This window comes from Micrasema longulum, unplaced genomic scaffold, assembly GCF_059751315.1.
Source record: "Micrasema longulum isolate JH-2025_06_02 unplaced genomic scaffold, ASM5975131v1 h1tg001038l, whole genome shotgun sequence".
NCBI classification, from domain to species: domain Eukaryota; kingdom Metazoa; phylum Arthropoda; class Insecta; order Trichoptera; family Brachycentridae; genus Micrasema; species Micrasema longulum.
In genome coordinates this window covers 714,838-731,580 of record NW_028278226.1, presented here as the reverse complement: position 1 = coordinate 731,580, position 16,743 = coordinate 714,838, and the positions used below count along the sequence as shown (strand labels likewise).

At 31.2% G+C, this 16,743-nt stretch overlaps 1 protein-coding gene across 1 annotated transcript; it reads left to right on the top strand.

Annotated features, from left to right (window-relative positions):
* lok (ovarian-specific serine/threonine-protein kinase loki) lies at nt 1-13,026 on the top strand. The gene is made up of 9 exons (XM_088232933.1): nt 1-464; nt 568-697; nt 2,145-2,278; nt 3,289-3,416; nt 5,813-5,938; nt 8,098-8,301; nt 9,686-9,897; nt 11,626-11,827; nt 12,324-13,026. The coding sequence occupies exons 1-9, from the start codon at nt 266-268 to the stop codon at nt 12,582-12,584; spliced, it is 1,596 nt and encodes a 531-aa protein (XP_088089059.1). The 5' UTR covers nt 1-265; the 3' UTR covers nt 12,585-13,026.
* Nucleotides 13,027-16,743: the final 3,717 nt, after the last annotated feature.

Below are 16,743 nucleotides of genomic sequence, written 5' to 3'. Positions count from 1 at the left end.
GATTGTGAATTGTGATCTTGTGCGATAGCTTTGCTTGCGCGCAACTTTGGCATTTGAAACTTCTGAAGTCGGTGTTTCATACTCGAAAACTTTGTTTCGCGATTGTTTATTGTTGTACAGGTCAAATATTGCGTTGCATTGGTTTAGCTTTTGGGTTTCTCGTGAATTCATAAATTATTGAAGGCAATTACCGAATTTTACGTTAATAACCATTGGCCAAATGGGTTGACAATCTATATTTTCAGTCAATAGTTTTTGTCAAAACATGGCAGACGATATTCCATGCAGCCTTCCAGATACACAAACTCAAACACAAGGTTCTCAGTTGGAGTGGAGCCAAAGTACACCGCCTGTTATTACGACTATTTGGGGAAGACTTTACCCGACGAAAGATTTTATTAAAACTCTAGGTATTAGCAAAAATCCAAATGCCGGACCGATACACCAACTAACTGATTATATAGGTAATTACGCAATGTCATTAAAAACAATTTTCACATTTTTTCTTTTCAGGCTACAGGCTTCAAAAATCGCAACTAAATATTTTTTATATATATTTCATTACAGACTTGACGACGTCGCAATTTAAAGTAGGAAGATCTTTAGAATGTGACATGTGCTTTAAGAAGGGTGTTTTCAAAGACAACGTCTTACAAACTATAAGTAAAGAACATTTTGTAATCACAAGGGATACAAGGTTAGTTTTTTATTCTACTGAATATTACTTTCTTATTCAAAACAATCACGATTGTTATCCCTTTTCTCCATCTTATTTTACTGAGAATTAGATTGATTATAATATCGGTACTGTCTTGCTTAGTATTATGTATTTTAATCTCGATTGCTTATTGCAAAAATAAGCAAAAAGTAATTTAAAGTGTAAATATGTCTAAAAATAAATATTGTTATATGCTTGTTCTTTAACGAAACTCCTCGAGAATATTATATAAAATGATAGTATGTTTCATAATCATTTAATTTAAATAATCATCATCATCGCCAATGGCGCTATAACCCGTTGTGGGCCCTGGCCTCCTCCAGAATCTGTCTCCATTCCTCGCTGCACCCTGCGGCTTTTCTCCAGTTCATCAGCTCTAATGTCACTTTCCACATTATCCAGCCATCTTAATTTTGGCCTGCCTCTGCTTCTTCTGCCTTCCGGAGTGGTATAAATAATATTTTTTGGGGTACGGTTATCATTCATTCTGTGCACATGGCCCAATCATGTATATATGTGTATTCTTCTCATTTTTATGAATTGTGCAATGTTGGGTTTGTTAGTTGGGGTGTGCATATTTAAATAATAATAAGCTATAAAATACACCAGTTCTTAAAACTGTTGGCAAAATAATTATTTACTGCAATTAAAATGAACATTTTCACAATTTTGTTTTTAATAACTCGCACCCCGGGAATAAAAGTGGCACAATCAAAAAACTTGTTTTCACAGGTGAGCAGTTATACACACACACACACACACACATGCATTATCATTAAAATAACATTCATTAGCATAAATAAAGGCACAAAGTTCACTCGCGTCATCTCATTTTAGATTTAGAAATAATATTGGCACAATGATCATCGTGCCACTATTATTTCTAGAATTTGATTAAAACATTATAGTATAACATTGCCATTTTTGCTATTAAGGCCATAAATATTTATAAGAATCATGCCATTAATTGTGCAGATAGGAAATATATTCAGGAACATTTCCACATGCTTAACTCTGTGTGTGATATAGAAACACAACTCTGGATGAGTACTTTGACGCGATGGCTACTCTCAGGTAAAAATACTAAAAATGGAGATTAGTACACCTCCTAGTGTAGTAGTTGACGCATTCCCCTACCATGCTAAAAGTCCTGGGTTGGCAGGATGGACGTGAAATGTTTGTTTCAAAGGTGATTTTACTCTGCAATATTTCATTCTTCCTGGGCTGGCGCTTGATGTGTAAAACTGAACACCTTTCCTTCTATGTACCAAAAATGATCTAGATGCAATGGAATTAGAGTGTTTATGCAGTTCCCTATGCTCCACTGGGTTCATATTTTTATAATCAATTTTTTAAGTTGTTTTTAAAGAGCCGGTATGTAATTCTCACAATTTATGTATTATTTTTAAAATAAATATTTTTTTAGCGTAAACCTTTCTCCTGTGATCCTTCATGACCTTTCCCATAATGGTACATATGTAAATGGGTTTAAAGTGGGAAAAGGAAAGAGTTTGATTTTGATGACAAAGGATGAAATTTCCATCAGTCCTTCTGCAAAATGTAAGGAAAATCTTATTAATTTGATTATGGTTTGCTCCGTTTCCTGTGTCCACGCGGAATAAAAAATACTGCTTTGTGTGTGAAATAGATCTATAACCCCCGGATTAGTGTTTTCGACTCAATAGCTACCCCTGGGTGAAATCCTGAAGAGTAGTCCAAATATTTGTAGACAAATACTGTATTTTACGTTTTTGAAAGTTTATCAAGATTAATAGAAGAAGAAATTGGATTTTTTTTATTTAGTATTGTATTTTTTTCTAAATATTTTATTGTTTTTAAATTATTATTAGAAACTTTCAAATTGTAAATTATTACACTCATTACACAGCTATTGTAATTGATATTTAAAAAAAAATTAAATGTATAAAAACTAAACGAAATACCACACCAAAAAAGAGGCAAGCTCTTGTACTTGGTGTGGGATTTTATTATAATTAAATAAATTGCCACCATCAATAAATATACCTATGGTACAAAATATCTATAACATTAGGATGGGTAAAAGGAAATTGTTTTTATTTAGTTCTGAGTGGCTAAAAATAAATTAAATATAAAATGAAATATGCTAAAAAAGATAAATATATGGAAACTTCACTAGCCCATTAGAAATAAGTTTAATTTTTATTTATAAAAAAGAAAACTAATTCAAAACAATATTATTAGAATTATAGAATTATTATAATTTGTTACAACAGAAAGGGAAATCACTTTTTAGAACGGAATTACTAGGAATTTACAGAGCTTATGACCTATATGAATTGTACTTACAATTTATTACAAGTATCGTATGTTTACCGAATAAAATAAAATTTATTAGAATTCCATGTACAAAGTTACCAATGATGATACCTCTATTAAGACCAGTTGTTTTAACCAACAATATTTTGAATATAAAAATATTTGGACATACTAAAATTGACGATATATTTATATACTTAGTTTATTAATACATAGTTTAAGTATGGAATGACTTATAACAATTTCCCATTTGATGTTGTTTTCTTTTTCAGTGTTTGTATTCATGGATTTATTTAAAAATGAACAAGAAAATGTACCGCCCCAGATCGCTGGTAAATACTACATTTCTAAAACACTCGGTATCGGGGCTTGCGGTGTCGTCAATCTGGTGTTCAACAAGGTTTGATATTTGAATTATTTTTGCCCACCGAAAGGCCCAAGTGGCGAATTACAGCGCAGAACTCCCAAACTTGAAAAAAAAAATATTTATTACTGTAATCTCATTCAGAATTGAACCCAGAAGCAGCATTACACCACGGAGGCCGTTCATTGTATTTTTATCACCAAATTTATTCTTCGTCATCGTCTTGCTCAACGTTGAGCGTCGTCGTATGATGGGATGTCAGGCGGGTGGGGTGTATGATTGCGTTGTTCATTTTGTTTGTATAGCTACTTTTCTCTTCCTTTCGAAGTGAGATATGAGAAGTATGGCCTCGGTCTCAATTTGGAACTAACACTGCATTCCTTCACTGTCATGTGGGGAAATTAAAATAAGGTGATTGTACTTTTTTAAATTTATTTTTTTATTTTTTTTGTTTTTTTTACAATATACATAAGAGTTAAAACAGAGTATTCAAAAATAAAGGATAATTACATAGAAATGAAATACATATTAATAGTAAAAATAGTAAACAAAAAAAATCCCACAAGGGCATGGCCTGTTCGTGGGTATACAAGAAAATGTTAATGAATTTTTGCTCCTCTAATAAATAGACAGTTATAATATTTTTGTGTAACATAAGAAAGAGAAAAAAATATATTCTGTAAAAGATTATATGGTATTTTTTTTTATAGTAATTACAAAAGGAAATAAAAAGTATAAAAAAATATAAAAATATTCCTTATTATGAAAGAAAAACAAAATATATCATAAAAAAAAGAGTTCATATCTTTCGTTTGAATCCAGAATAGTGCGTGTTTTTTCAAAAGAAGGAAATTTTTGAAATTTTGGCATCAATAAAATATTATCAGTAAAAAAAGAATTAAGAATTTTTGGGCCTATAAAATATGCATGTTTCTGTGTGAGCCTCGTTTTACAATGTGGTATTTCTAACACACGATTCCTTCTTTGACTTGATCTATTTGGATTACTTGTAAATAAATTTTGGTTCTTAAATATATATTTTAAACATTGAAAACAATGTATTTGTCTTATGTCTAAAAGTGACAAATATATTGTTTTGCTGACCATATGTACATATTTTATTGAGCACAAATTGACAATACTGCAGTGAGAATGAAAGTTTCTATGTTTTGTTGTTTTCGTGGTTTGATTGTAAAGAAATATAAAATTTTCGCTAAATTAGATTTTAAAAAATGATAGTGAATATGCGAAACTGAAGAAAGACACTTGTCTTCGAGGTTAGACTAGTTCTCAAGTTGAGGCTGGCATTTAATAGGAACCCCGTTAGTTTGTATATTTGGTCACTGAATTAATCTAATTTACTTTTCTTTTTTTACTTTTCAATCTTTTTATTTCCCAAACTGTTATATATCACAATATCACTAAAATTACAAACATTAAAAAAAAAAAAAGAGTAAATGCAGCGATAGATATCTCAATAGAGATGAATTAATTACTAGGGAACTGGTCTTAATATGGCCTGTAATTGGCCGGTTAAAGTAAAAAAAACAAAACATACTTAATGAAGTAAATTAAGTCAACATAAAATATTTGTTTATAAGGAGGTTTTACCTTGCAATATTTCCCTGTCTCTGGATTGGCATCTGAAGCGTAAGTCTGATCACACCTTTCCCATCAGGTGTCGATTAGGGTTTGATGATGATAATCGTCATTTTTTATAGGTTTATTAAGGCCCAAGACTCCATGTAGCGGGCCACCGACGTTAGGTATTTTATGTACTTAGACACATACCGCCTTACATTTTTCAAAAATTTACAATTAAAATAGATGTGCGTCCAGCTCAAAGTATTTCTCCAAGCTGACAAACAAATTAATATTTCATTAGAATTATTTCGTCAAGCTGCTGCCAGCCATGTGCTCCAATACAAATTCCTATGGAGACAGAACTCGAGCATTTAAAAATATTTCCAAAGTTTGATTGAATTTCTGTGAAAATGTGATTACTTTGGAGTGGTTTTAATACATTTAAACTATTATTTAACTTATTTTATTTGGGATTATGAAATGATTTTTTTATAAAATGTCTAACAGTCACATGGAGCTTGAAAATGCATTTTCACGTGTTTTTACATAAGTTTCTGCATTTATTTTTCATGGGATTTTGAAATTGAAATCTTCCTAACTATCCATTTTAGAATTGACAGTTCAATCAATCAGTAATATTGCTTTTGTTGGAATGATGCAAAGTAATTTAGTGTAAAATTAACATTTAAACCACTAACTTTGTGATTTCTCATTTGAAATAATTTAGCTGTGTGTTTTTTTGTGTAAAATCAAACAATTAAAATTAATATTGGTTTCAGAATATGGCTGTTATTTTATCAACGTGTAATTTAATTAGGTAGATAAATTATTTTACTCTTTGTTTACAGATCACATGCAGTAAATTTGCTATGAAAGTTATAGCTAAAAAAAGACTGACAAATGGCCAGAAACACCCCCTAAATGACCCAGCAAAGATAATGAATGAAGTCAATATATTGAAGGCTTTAAAACATGTAAGTTTGAAAAAAATATTTTGCCTGTTCTTCAAATACTTAAATATTTAAAAAAAAACCTTACCTTTGGAACGTTTCCATAAAAATATGTGTATTTACTAAAATTTCACAAACAATCAACAAGGCCCTATTGTAAATAGAGCTCTACAAAATAAACCCCAACTATTTAAGAGTGAAGAACTATTTCTTCTTCTATATACAGTAAAACATCGTTTTTACATTCCTTGATTTTACGTTTTACGGCTTTTTACACCAAAATGTTCAGAACCCATTTTTTTTTCATACATTCTCATACAAATATTCTCCCCAATTACCGTTTTTACATTTTTCATCACCCCCCAGTTTTACGTTACCTTTTTTTCGGAATTCATTTGATGTGTCAAAAAATCCAAAATTATGTCCCAATAATGGTGCCACACATCCACGCGGTCCACTGCGTGTGCCACGCGAATGTATAAAAAAAAAAACAGGTAAACAGCTAATAAAGAATAAATAATTGTCTTAACTAAAATTACCTAAATTCAAAGGAGGTGCAGTGTAATTGACCTTTTTGTTTAAGTGTCCTCCTTTAGGGTTAGTCTTAGTTTTCATTTGAACAAAAACGTCATATTGACTTGTACAAATCATTATACGCAGTTGACAAACGTTCAGAAACAAGAAAGTTTTAATATCATTAAATTGCGATGTTTAAAACGTAACAATAAAAATATTTAAAGTTATAAAAAAGATGGTTTAAAAAGTTGTCATAAAAGTGGAAACAATTTTTCCGCAATCTATATGACAGTTGTTTTTAGTGATGCCATAGAAAAAAAGTGATACCGTATAAATAAAATTTCCCAACATTTAGGGGAAAAATTATTTTATGTTAATTTAAGCAAATTCAAAATTCTGTTTTGGTTTTTTTTATTTACACATAAAAAAATTTTAACACACTGTTTTCAAATCGAATAAAAAACATATTACATAAAATTGTTTTAAAAAAATGCAAAATATTATAATAATATTTTTATTGAAATCATTGAAAACAGTTTTAAAAAAAAACAATCTCCAATTATCACCGTTTTTACAACTTTTCTGGAAGCATATGTACACTATAATAGTGTAGCGAATTAATTTTATTTTTATGAAATTCCTATTTTTTTCCGTACATTTTTTCGTTTCCTCACTTTAGCGTTTTCCTCAGTTTTACACTTTTTTTCTTGCTCCCTTGAAAAACGTTAAAAGGGGGTTTTACTAGTTCTATTCTAAAATCCGCTTTTCTGATCACGGCGTACCTCTTCGATATCATACTAAAATCACACACCCATTCATTTGTTGAAATACCGATCAGCCTCGTCGAAATTTCTACAGGGTTAAATTCAGCATTTAACCACAATTATTATTCAAGAACCTTAATTATCAGGATATGATAATAATAAAAAACACCATATTAATGTTTCTTCCTTAGTCTTTATTCGTCTTTGTTAAAATTTTCGATTGCATATTATTGAAAAGAATTGAATATTTCAAGGTTCTCGAAGTACAGAATTTTAAATTGGTCAAAAATAGAACTACTTTTGATTTTTATACTGTCAATACCACACTAAAAGTGGCTTATTTTTCGATTGGTAATGGCATGGTCTTATCATTTTAACAATGTTACCATAATTAATACCATAATTATTCTTGATTTAAAAAAAAATGTATTTTCATATGTTTTTTATGAGTACATTTTAAATTTTTTTAATTGTATTTTTATATTTGTAAATTGTTTATAACCTATGTAAAAGCCCTTTGGGCATTAATAAATAAATAAATACTAGAAAAATAAGAACACCAGCATCCTCAATTAATTTCTATCCTTTGATTTAATTAGAATTTTGTGAAATTATAATTTTTTTTCAGTTATTTGATAATGTTTTTAATTTGTCCAAATCTCTGTATATTATATAGTACATAATTGTTAATTATATATATAGTACAGTATATTATATAGTACATAATCTCTGTATATTATATAGTACATAATTGTTTCTACAATTTCAAAATAAAACCTTCAAAAGGGTGTGTGTTTATACTATTTATGTAAATGAAAGTGATATTTAGAAATGAATTACATACATTGCAGAATAAGTTATTACATAATATATGTACTATAATATTTTGCCTTTAAATTTCAGCCTTGTATTATTTCGACAAAGGAAGTATTGGATACTCCCGAAGCAGTTTTTATTATTTTAGAACTTATGGAAGGCGGTGAATTATTTGATCGAGTATCCAGTAAAGGTCGTCTTTCCGAAAGGTGCGCGAAGATTATATTCCGCCAGATGGTTTTGGCTGTCAAATATCTTCATGATCAGGGCATCACACACAGAGACTTAAAGGTGATTTTTCTCAAATTATATGTACATAATGTTTAATTCATTATTTAGTAACAGGTTGTGGTCCCGTGGCAGTGTCGCGGACTCCAGATCTCCAAGATTCGAATCCAACCCTACCACAATTTGCTTTCCATTATTTTCTAACACGGTTATTTAGGACTAACGGAAAAATCCTCAAAATTAAAATTTTTGGGTAAATTATAAGAAAGTGTTTTTTTAAATATATGTATTGATTAACAACTACTACCATCATCACCTTATCTCTCTGTATGAGTAGGCGAAGAGGATGGAATGTCATATCGTTGGTGATACTGCAATACCACCTAACCTGTTTTTTTTACAAAAATATTTTACTGAAATAAATTTGCTATAGGGACTAAGAGCCGTTAGTTTTGAATTATAGCTAATTTTACCCTAAATAATTATGGTTTTTCTAATAATCAAGCGGTAATTTTGGTTGGTTAAAATCATGAGTAGTATATTAACAGAACGCTTTTTAGGATCCTCTGCTAAAAAAAACAATTGATAGTTATGCGGTACTGCAGTATCAGCGACGATATGTGTGTATCTTGACATACATCACGAGCTTCTTCCGCATTCACTCTCATTATGTACATTTGTTTTATTGTGCTTTCGTCATCCAGTTGTTCCACTTGACTTATCTTAGCGACCCTTTCTTAATTTTATCAATCATAATGCATTCTTGTCAGATTTCATCATTCATAACCCTATTGTATGAGATGTGTTTCCGCCCCGTATAAAGAGTTGTGAGACTGTACATTTTGGTAAGGTGCTGGTATTTCTACTGCAAGCTGCGATAGGTATCAGCAGCCCGTAGGTATGAATATTTCTTCCATATGTAGCCCGCTGACGCCAACGTAAATAGGTGCCCGCTAGCCAACGTAAAAGCCGCGACCCCCTTCACTGTTCGTCCATTGCGCAACCATGCGCCGACTAGAGTGGACGTGAAAGGGCGCTAACTTGATACGCTGCGTACAGCTCGCTCATAGAAGCAGGCGCATTTGAAATAAGTTCGGTGGTGGCTGCCGCGGCTCGATATTATCCGCTTACGTTCATAAATATTTATCAACCATAGATAAGTAATAGATTAACTACAAATAATATATTGATTTTTACCTTTTTAAATGATTCAATTAACTTCAAGAGGAAGACGTCAGCTACAACCTATCATGCATCAATTTCCCACATATTTGACTCATAGATTTCATTCCAATCAATCCACTGAACTATCATCCTTTCATGATTTAAACGTTTGTACAAAAATTTTAATAAACAAATCAACTCGCCCGTAGGTCATAAATCTTGCTAATGTCTAGGTTTCCATATTACCTTTTTAAAGGAAATGTATCCATCTCTGTTTTTATAGCCGGAGAATGTGTTGCTTCATAGCGACGCTACGGAGCCATTAATCAAGCTAACCGACTTTGGGCTCAGCAAGTTTGTGGGTGAGGAAAGTTTCATGCGCACAATGTGTGGTACACCACTGTATGTGGCTCCCGAAGTATTACTGGCAGACGGAAAGAATAGCTACGGGCAGCAAGTCGACGTATGGAGCCTGGGAGTCATTCTCTTTATATGGTAACTTGCATTATTAAGTTATCACACACTTCATAAATCATTCCCTTAATCAAAAAATACTCCCCATGTTTAGAACAAAGTATCCTGATTTTTGTTGTAATATTCTTGACATTTCCTTTCATCCACCTTCATGGTACACACCTTAAAATCAAGAAAGAACAAATAAGAGTTTAGAACATTTGCTCAAATTTGACACATTCACATTCTGCAATCATTGTTCCTTAGTGCAAGACATACATAGTGCAAATCATTATCAAACGTTCATAAATTCGCAAAGTAGCAATCTATTCATTTTGAGATATCATCATTGTGTGACTTATTAAAGCTGGTTCTAATCCTGTGCTATTATTCTTTACCCTCAAATATTTTCAACTCGCAAAACTGAATGATAATATTATGTATCTATAGTATACATAATTACTGCTTGCCCTTGGTATTGGTATGGTATTGAACTCGGAACAATTCAAAATGATTGCATCATATGTCAGCCCTGTGCAATGCAATTCCAAATAATGGCACAGTGCGAACGATACAGGGTATGATAACCCAGAAAATTTAATCGACATTGGAACTGTCCAGGTGGTGACTAGACTGTCTATGATCAAATTGAATTACTTCATTAAATTAATCATTGTGTATCCAAAAGGAAATCAATGAGGAATTATTTATCTGAAAGAAAGGTTGTTCATCATGAATGGTTGTTCATCATCATGAATTTTATTTTACAATCTAAGCATGGTCATTTACAAATCAAAATTAAGGAAATGGCTAGTATGTGAACTTGAAACCTTGGATGACCTTAAAAGGTAGAAAGAGACGGCAGATTGGAGGTTTTCATCAACTTGCCAAGTCCCCTGTGTTGAATAAGCATTTCCTTCCAATCCTAGCTAGCTCCATCGACGGTACAGTATGAAGGCCCCTCCACCTTACTACTCATTATCATTCACTTTTAGAACCTCCATAAAAAGCTCTTTTGCCATTTTATATATCTTTAATTATTACATAAAATCCCCATTACAAAAATGCATGAGTTCATCTTTTTAGTTTATCTTTGTTATAATATTGGGTATATTGAATCTAGAATACATTGTGAAAATTAAAAATTATTATTTAGAAAAACTAAAAGAAACTTTAATATTAGAGTAAAAGAATACTTAATGTGCCTAAATAATAATAATTTTGCCGAATTCGCAAACCATCTAATAATAAAGACACTGGATTAAAAGTTCTTCATGTTGAAAATGAAATATTAAATTTAGACAACTTGGATATCTTGGAAAATAAAAAAGCGATTCATAATAAGAAAATAATAATAAATAACCAAATAAACAATAATTTACTAAATGTTTGACCACAAAGTTAATGCTTTAAATATTAATAAACAATATTTCCTTTAGTCCACTTCTGTCTAGTTTTAAAGATCGTACCCATCTCACATTACTCACCCTTACAAGACAAAAATGCTTGATTTATTAGCTCCATACGCAGCATGAATTAAGTAAACATTGATAAAAGAAAATAGCGTAGATTTCATTAGTTAAATATACCTTGATAAAAAAGCTTGTTTATCTTTGAAACCGGTCGGTAGAAAAAAAAGTGGTTTAAAAAAAAAGTTGTTTTTATTTATTTTATTATAATAAATAACCACAAAGTTAGTACTTCAAATATAAAATTTATTAAAAATATATGTTTGTGTTTTTTGTTTAAATGTGCTATTTTTTCTTCTAGTCTTGCTGGTTATCTTCCATTTTCCCAAGAGTATAAGGATTTATCTCTAAGGGAGCAGATAGTTAAAGGAAGATACATGTTTTCGAGGAAGCACTGGGATGGAGTGAGCATACAGGCCAGGAAACTGATGGTCAGTATGCTAACTGTGAACCCTAACAAAAGAATCACACTTGATGGAATATTGAAAAACGAATGGATGAAAGTAAGTTTATTTTTTATTTGTTTTATTCAAAAAACCTTTGTCTTCTTCCGGACTATTTATCAACTAACATAAACATACACTGGGTATATGAGTGGGTAATCGAAGTAAAACAGATGTGATTTGTATTTATTTTGTGTATGGTATTCAAGTCATCATTCCATGTCCGCTGCCTGCTTGGAGTATAATATGGTGTCCATGAACAGTCGCCTAACCTCCCTTCAGCTGCCAACTCTTGCGCTTTCTCTCGAGCTGTGTGTGTTTTGTTACCATTTACCATTGTATTAGTAGAGTAAATCTCTCTGATTTTTTTAAAAGATGGTGCTTTTTGTCCGCCTCATAGTCTAGTGGTTGGTGCATTTGCTGATCATTTTTATCTAACGGATGATCGAGTTACACTGCATATGGTGTGCAAATTTGGTGCTCTATGAACCATTGTATGCAGATCATGATAGATATTAAACCATACTAAATTATCTTTTTCATTGTTTATTCACAGGATGAGTTAGTAATTACGAAGGTTGATGAACTAATGAGATCAAATATGCCAGACGAGTCCTCCAGTGAAGTGGCTCATGTTACTATCACTGAAAACTCGTCGACAATTAAAAGAATATTATCCGAAGCTGGCAGAGAATCGGATCCCCAGCCCAAGAGAAGAAAAGTCTTTGTAGACGGAGTAATTACAGCTGTCATTCCTAACGCCACCTCCAGCGATGATACAGTCGATCAGCTTTCTGTCGAGTCTCTTTCTGTCTGAAACTAGTCTAAAATATATTATTGTTTATGTGACGATGAGTGGGGACAGTTTATTTCGTTCCATACGGAATTAAGCATGGACAAATACTTAATACATATTAAGTTACTTTAGTTAGTACATAAAAAAACTATACCTTTAAGTTATTCTCGATTACCTTGACGAAACTACCACCATGATATATTGATGGCAGTTACATAAATTCCTTTGCTCACCTTTAAGAAACGCCTAAAACATTATTATTTATTCTTATAACCCTAATTTCACTTAATTTTATTCCTCTTTTCTGAATTCTCCCGTCTCCTTCCAAACTCCTTACCTGATCCCACATTCTATGTACATATTCCTTTCCTCATCATGTGAGTTGCATTACATATGTATTTTTATTAATACATCCATATGTACAAGCTCTATCTGCCCACTAAAACCGGCTGTAATTTAAAAATATAAATATATTTGATGCGTCCAGTACCAATTTCTGCCTTATGTCAAATTCATGTTATTTTGAAAACTGCAAAAAATATATTTTGAGTTTGTTTTTATGTATAATAAAATGTAATTAAATTGAAAAAAAATCAATGAACCATATTTTTTCAAAAAAATCAACAGTGTCTTAAATATTAGAGCCATTAAGTACATTTTAATCATTCAAAAGACAGATTTTATATGAATAAAAATGTGTTGATCTTTTCATGAATTATTCTAACTTAGTTTTTATTAATAATTTTTTAATTTTTTTATTTAATATAATATCTTAACAAAAAGAAATACATAATAAAGCAAAAGTACAGAAACAAAAAACGAAACAAAATACCACACCAAAAAAGAAGCAACCTCTTGTGCTTGCTTATTTTATTTTATTTTGAATCTTGAAATAGGGCACACTTAAACATATTTTTATGTGTGCTTTAATAATAACAATGTACATTAATATGTATTAATTTATAATAATTTTAATACATACATACTTCTTTTTGGATTAAAATTTTATTTTTTTCTTCATAAATGTTTTTGCCCATTTCATAATTTAAATATCTTCGTCAGAATTGACATAAAAAGTAGACTTTTCTTCCAAAGTATCCTGGTTGTCTGGGAACTTATGTTTTTAAAATACATCTTCAAATTTCTCCCATTCTTTTCCAAAGCATTTTGTGATTAATTTTCAAGCACCTTTTGGTCATCTGTATAAAAAAATGTGTTCAGACTTGGGTCAGGTTTTTCTAAAATAAGTCACGAATCTCCTTACATCTTGAAGACCCAGTGCAGCACACTTGTACAGTATTTTTTTCTTATTAATGCAGTTTGGTATTTTTGGTAATGACTTTTATGCGTATGCAGCAATTTGTCAACATTTTTCTTCTATTTAGCCGCATTTGCCAGACACTTTCTACTTATCTTCAAAGTCGATTGAACAGATTCATTCTCTATCACATATGAACATTGCTGGTGCAAATTTGACACCGCTTGAACATAATATTGTAGTCCTCCCTTAAATAAAATGTTCAAACACTCAAATATTTCAACTTTGCCAATATTAATAAAGTTATATACCATACACAATAAGTTTTTCTGGGTTATTGTGCCGTGTGGCGGTAATTTCGCTTTTCTTAATATCTGGCACGTGTCTTGTCAGATTTCTTCCGCTATTGCTGTAGGGGTCTTTTTTAGTGCCGTTTCCACTCCACATATAATGTCGTCTACTGGGACGGTTTTTGGCGTTATAGCGAAGTTAAGTCCTTTGTTGAGTACCGATATTGCGTCTTTGTTAAGAATTTGACTAGACACACGGCATAATAACCCAGAAAAACTTATTGTGCATCTTAACGGCCGTGAAAATCTAAGAAGTTTAAGTTATTTACCATTTTGATTAACGAGGATGCATATACAAGATTTTGGAATTGGATCTGCATATCGCAGCATTTTATATGGAATAAGATGCATTTTGGAAGTAATCATGCAAATAACAGGTTTTGGTAGCAAAACAGCAACGCATATGACGGATTCTGGAAATTGATCTATTTTTAAATAAGAATTATACTAACAAAACTCTATTTTCGGCAGAGAAAAATATCAACATCAGATTCCTTGAATTATGGGGAGTCTACCGGAATTATCTTATTTTATAGATCTATTATAAAAATTATTATTTTATCATGTATTATAAGAGCTTTAGATGTCACTTTTGTCCAAATTGACAAATAATGGAAATAGGTACTGGAGGCCTCATTTGTATAAAATAAAAAGTACAAATTATGATAAATTTTTCACTAATCTTTTTAAAACATTTAAGTTTGTAAGTGAAAATTCTTGATGGAAGTTCATTGTAATTTATTACTTTAATAAACTAATCTCTTTGGTTGGTTGGAGATACATATTACTTTTACCGATAAGCCTGTCAAAGTGAATTTATTTTGTACTTAATTAATTAAACTTTTCAGAACAGCCAGTAAAAGTAAATTGAAAACGTTGAATATAGACATCATTTTACTATGCCATACGATAAAACATTAAGTACAATTCTAAATTCAAATAAATATTAACATAGAGAGGGAGAACATATTTGAGAAGGGAACAAGGAAGTCTAGTCTTTTTCATGGCTTTTGATGATCTATCATTGGTTGGTCTAGGTGATCACTTAACACACTGTAACATTCCCAATTCTGCCCGTGTTTGAACATCCACATGTCTTCAACTCTTCCATATACTTACCTTTGTGAAGTAAAAGAGATAAAACCTTTATCAATGTGGGTGTGATTCTTCCGGTTGATTTGTTTCACCAACTAGGCAATGCCCGAAACTACTTCTTTTCAATTTTTATACTTACAACAGTTGGTTTAATCTCCAAAAGGATGAAATCCGGCTTTTATCTGCAAACATTTCGACACACTCAAATTAACTAAATATCTTTAAAGGTAAATTTACACACCTTTAATCAGTTATCCTGTAATGTTAATGTTAAAACATACAATTTTCCTCGTAGCTGCCACCAATAATACCACAATATATTACATTACGTGTAGAGTTTATATTTTATTTAATATCACATAGTCTTGTGATACTGAGATCACACATACTACTTGATTGTTGAAATTTTTATTATTTTCCATTTCTAGTAAAAAGCTCTTTATTTAGAATAAACTACATGTGTATAAACCTACTTAAAATTTTTAGGGGTGAATGTCTCAACTATAAAATGCTGAGAACTGATGTTTTCACGACTTTCCATTTATGGTGACACTAAAAATAGTGGCACTGAAATAGAATGTCATAACCGATCGTAGAAAAATAAAATATAAGTATCAGTTACAATATATTTAATATAAACATCTGATTTTTACAGACATAAATCATTAGAAACTTCCTATATTGTTACAAAAAAGAAAACATTTGTAATTGTAGTATAATATATTTTTGTATCAATCAAAGGGTTAAATCCATAAATGTGTTTTGTGATGTTGTGTGACTTATACATATTGAGCTACGATCGTCGAAACATGCGACTGACAAAAACAATACTTAACGGTGAATAAATATTTGAAATATTGATATAAACTCGATATCTTCTATGCAAATTTTAGGGAATGACTTTTCTAAATTTCAACAACAACAATAAACCACTACGCCGTTTCCCTGTAAGGGTAAGCAGAGAGGATAGAATGCCACGTCACTATCTTTGCATACATATCTCGATTCCTCTACATTCATACATCTTCTCATGCACGCGCGCTGATTATTTCAACTTTCGATCTCTGAATATGCATTTTCCTTATTAAATTTGAGAAAACAGCTCTTTATGTAATATCATATAAAGAAAAAAAAAACAACTTACATAATTTGTATTCACATTTTGTTAAAATTGTGTCTTTAAAGAGAGAAAATGGAACAATACCACATTAAAACTTAATGATGAAACGTCCAACACAGTGTCCATCTGGAAGGTGCTTCCAGATGGACAACCCTGGGGGAACGAGAACTGAATGAGGGTCGCCCCGCTGACAGTACCTATGCCCCATTCGTGAATCCACATGTTTTTGCCATTTTTTTCATAATAAATGTAGGTTTTGGCTGTATGCGGACACCACGTCTTATACTGACAGCTGTTTTGGCTAGACTGATTGTAGAAACATGCTTTTAAAACACTCACTAAGAGAGAAAAAAAAAC

What these genes read in the sequence shown, in the direction of transcription:
- lok (XM_088232933.1), top strand. Translation starts at nt 266, where the DNA reads ATGGCAGACGATATTCCATGCAGCCTTCCAGATACACAAACTCAAACA. An exon ending in TATTGAAGGCTTTAAAACAT is followed by an intron (nt 5,939 to 8,097) that starts GTAAGTTTGAAA and finishes TTTAAATTTCAG; the next exon opens with CCTTGTATTATTTCGACAAA. An exon ending in TGAAAAACGAATGGATGAAA is followed by an intron (nt 11,828 to 12,323) that starts GTAAGTTTATTT and finishes GTTTATTCACAG; the next exon opens with GATGAGTTAGTAATTACGAA.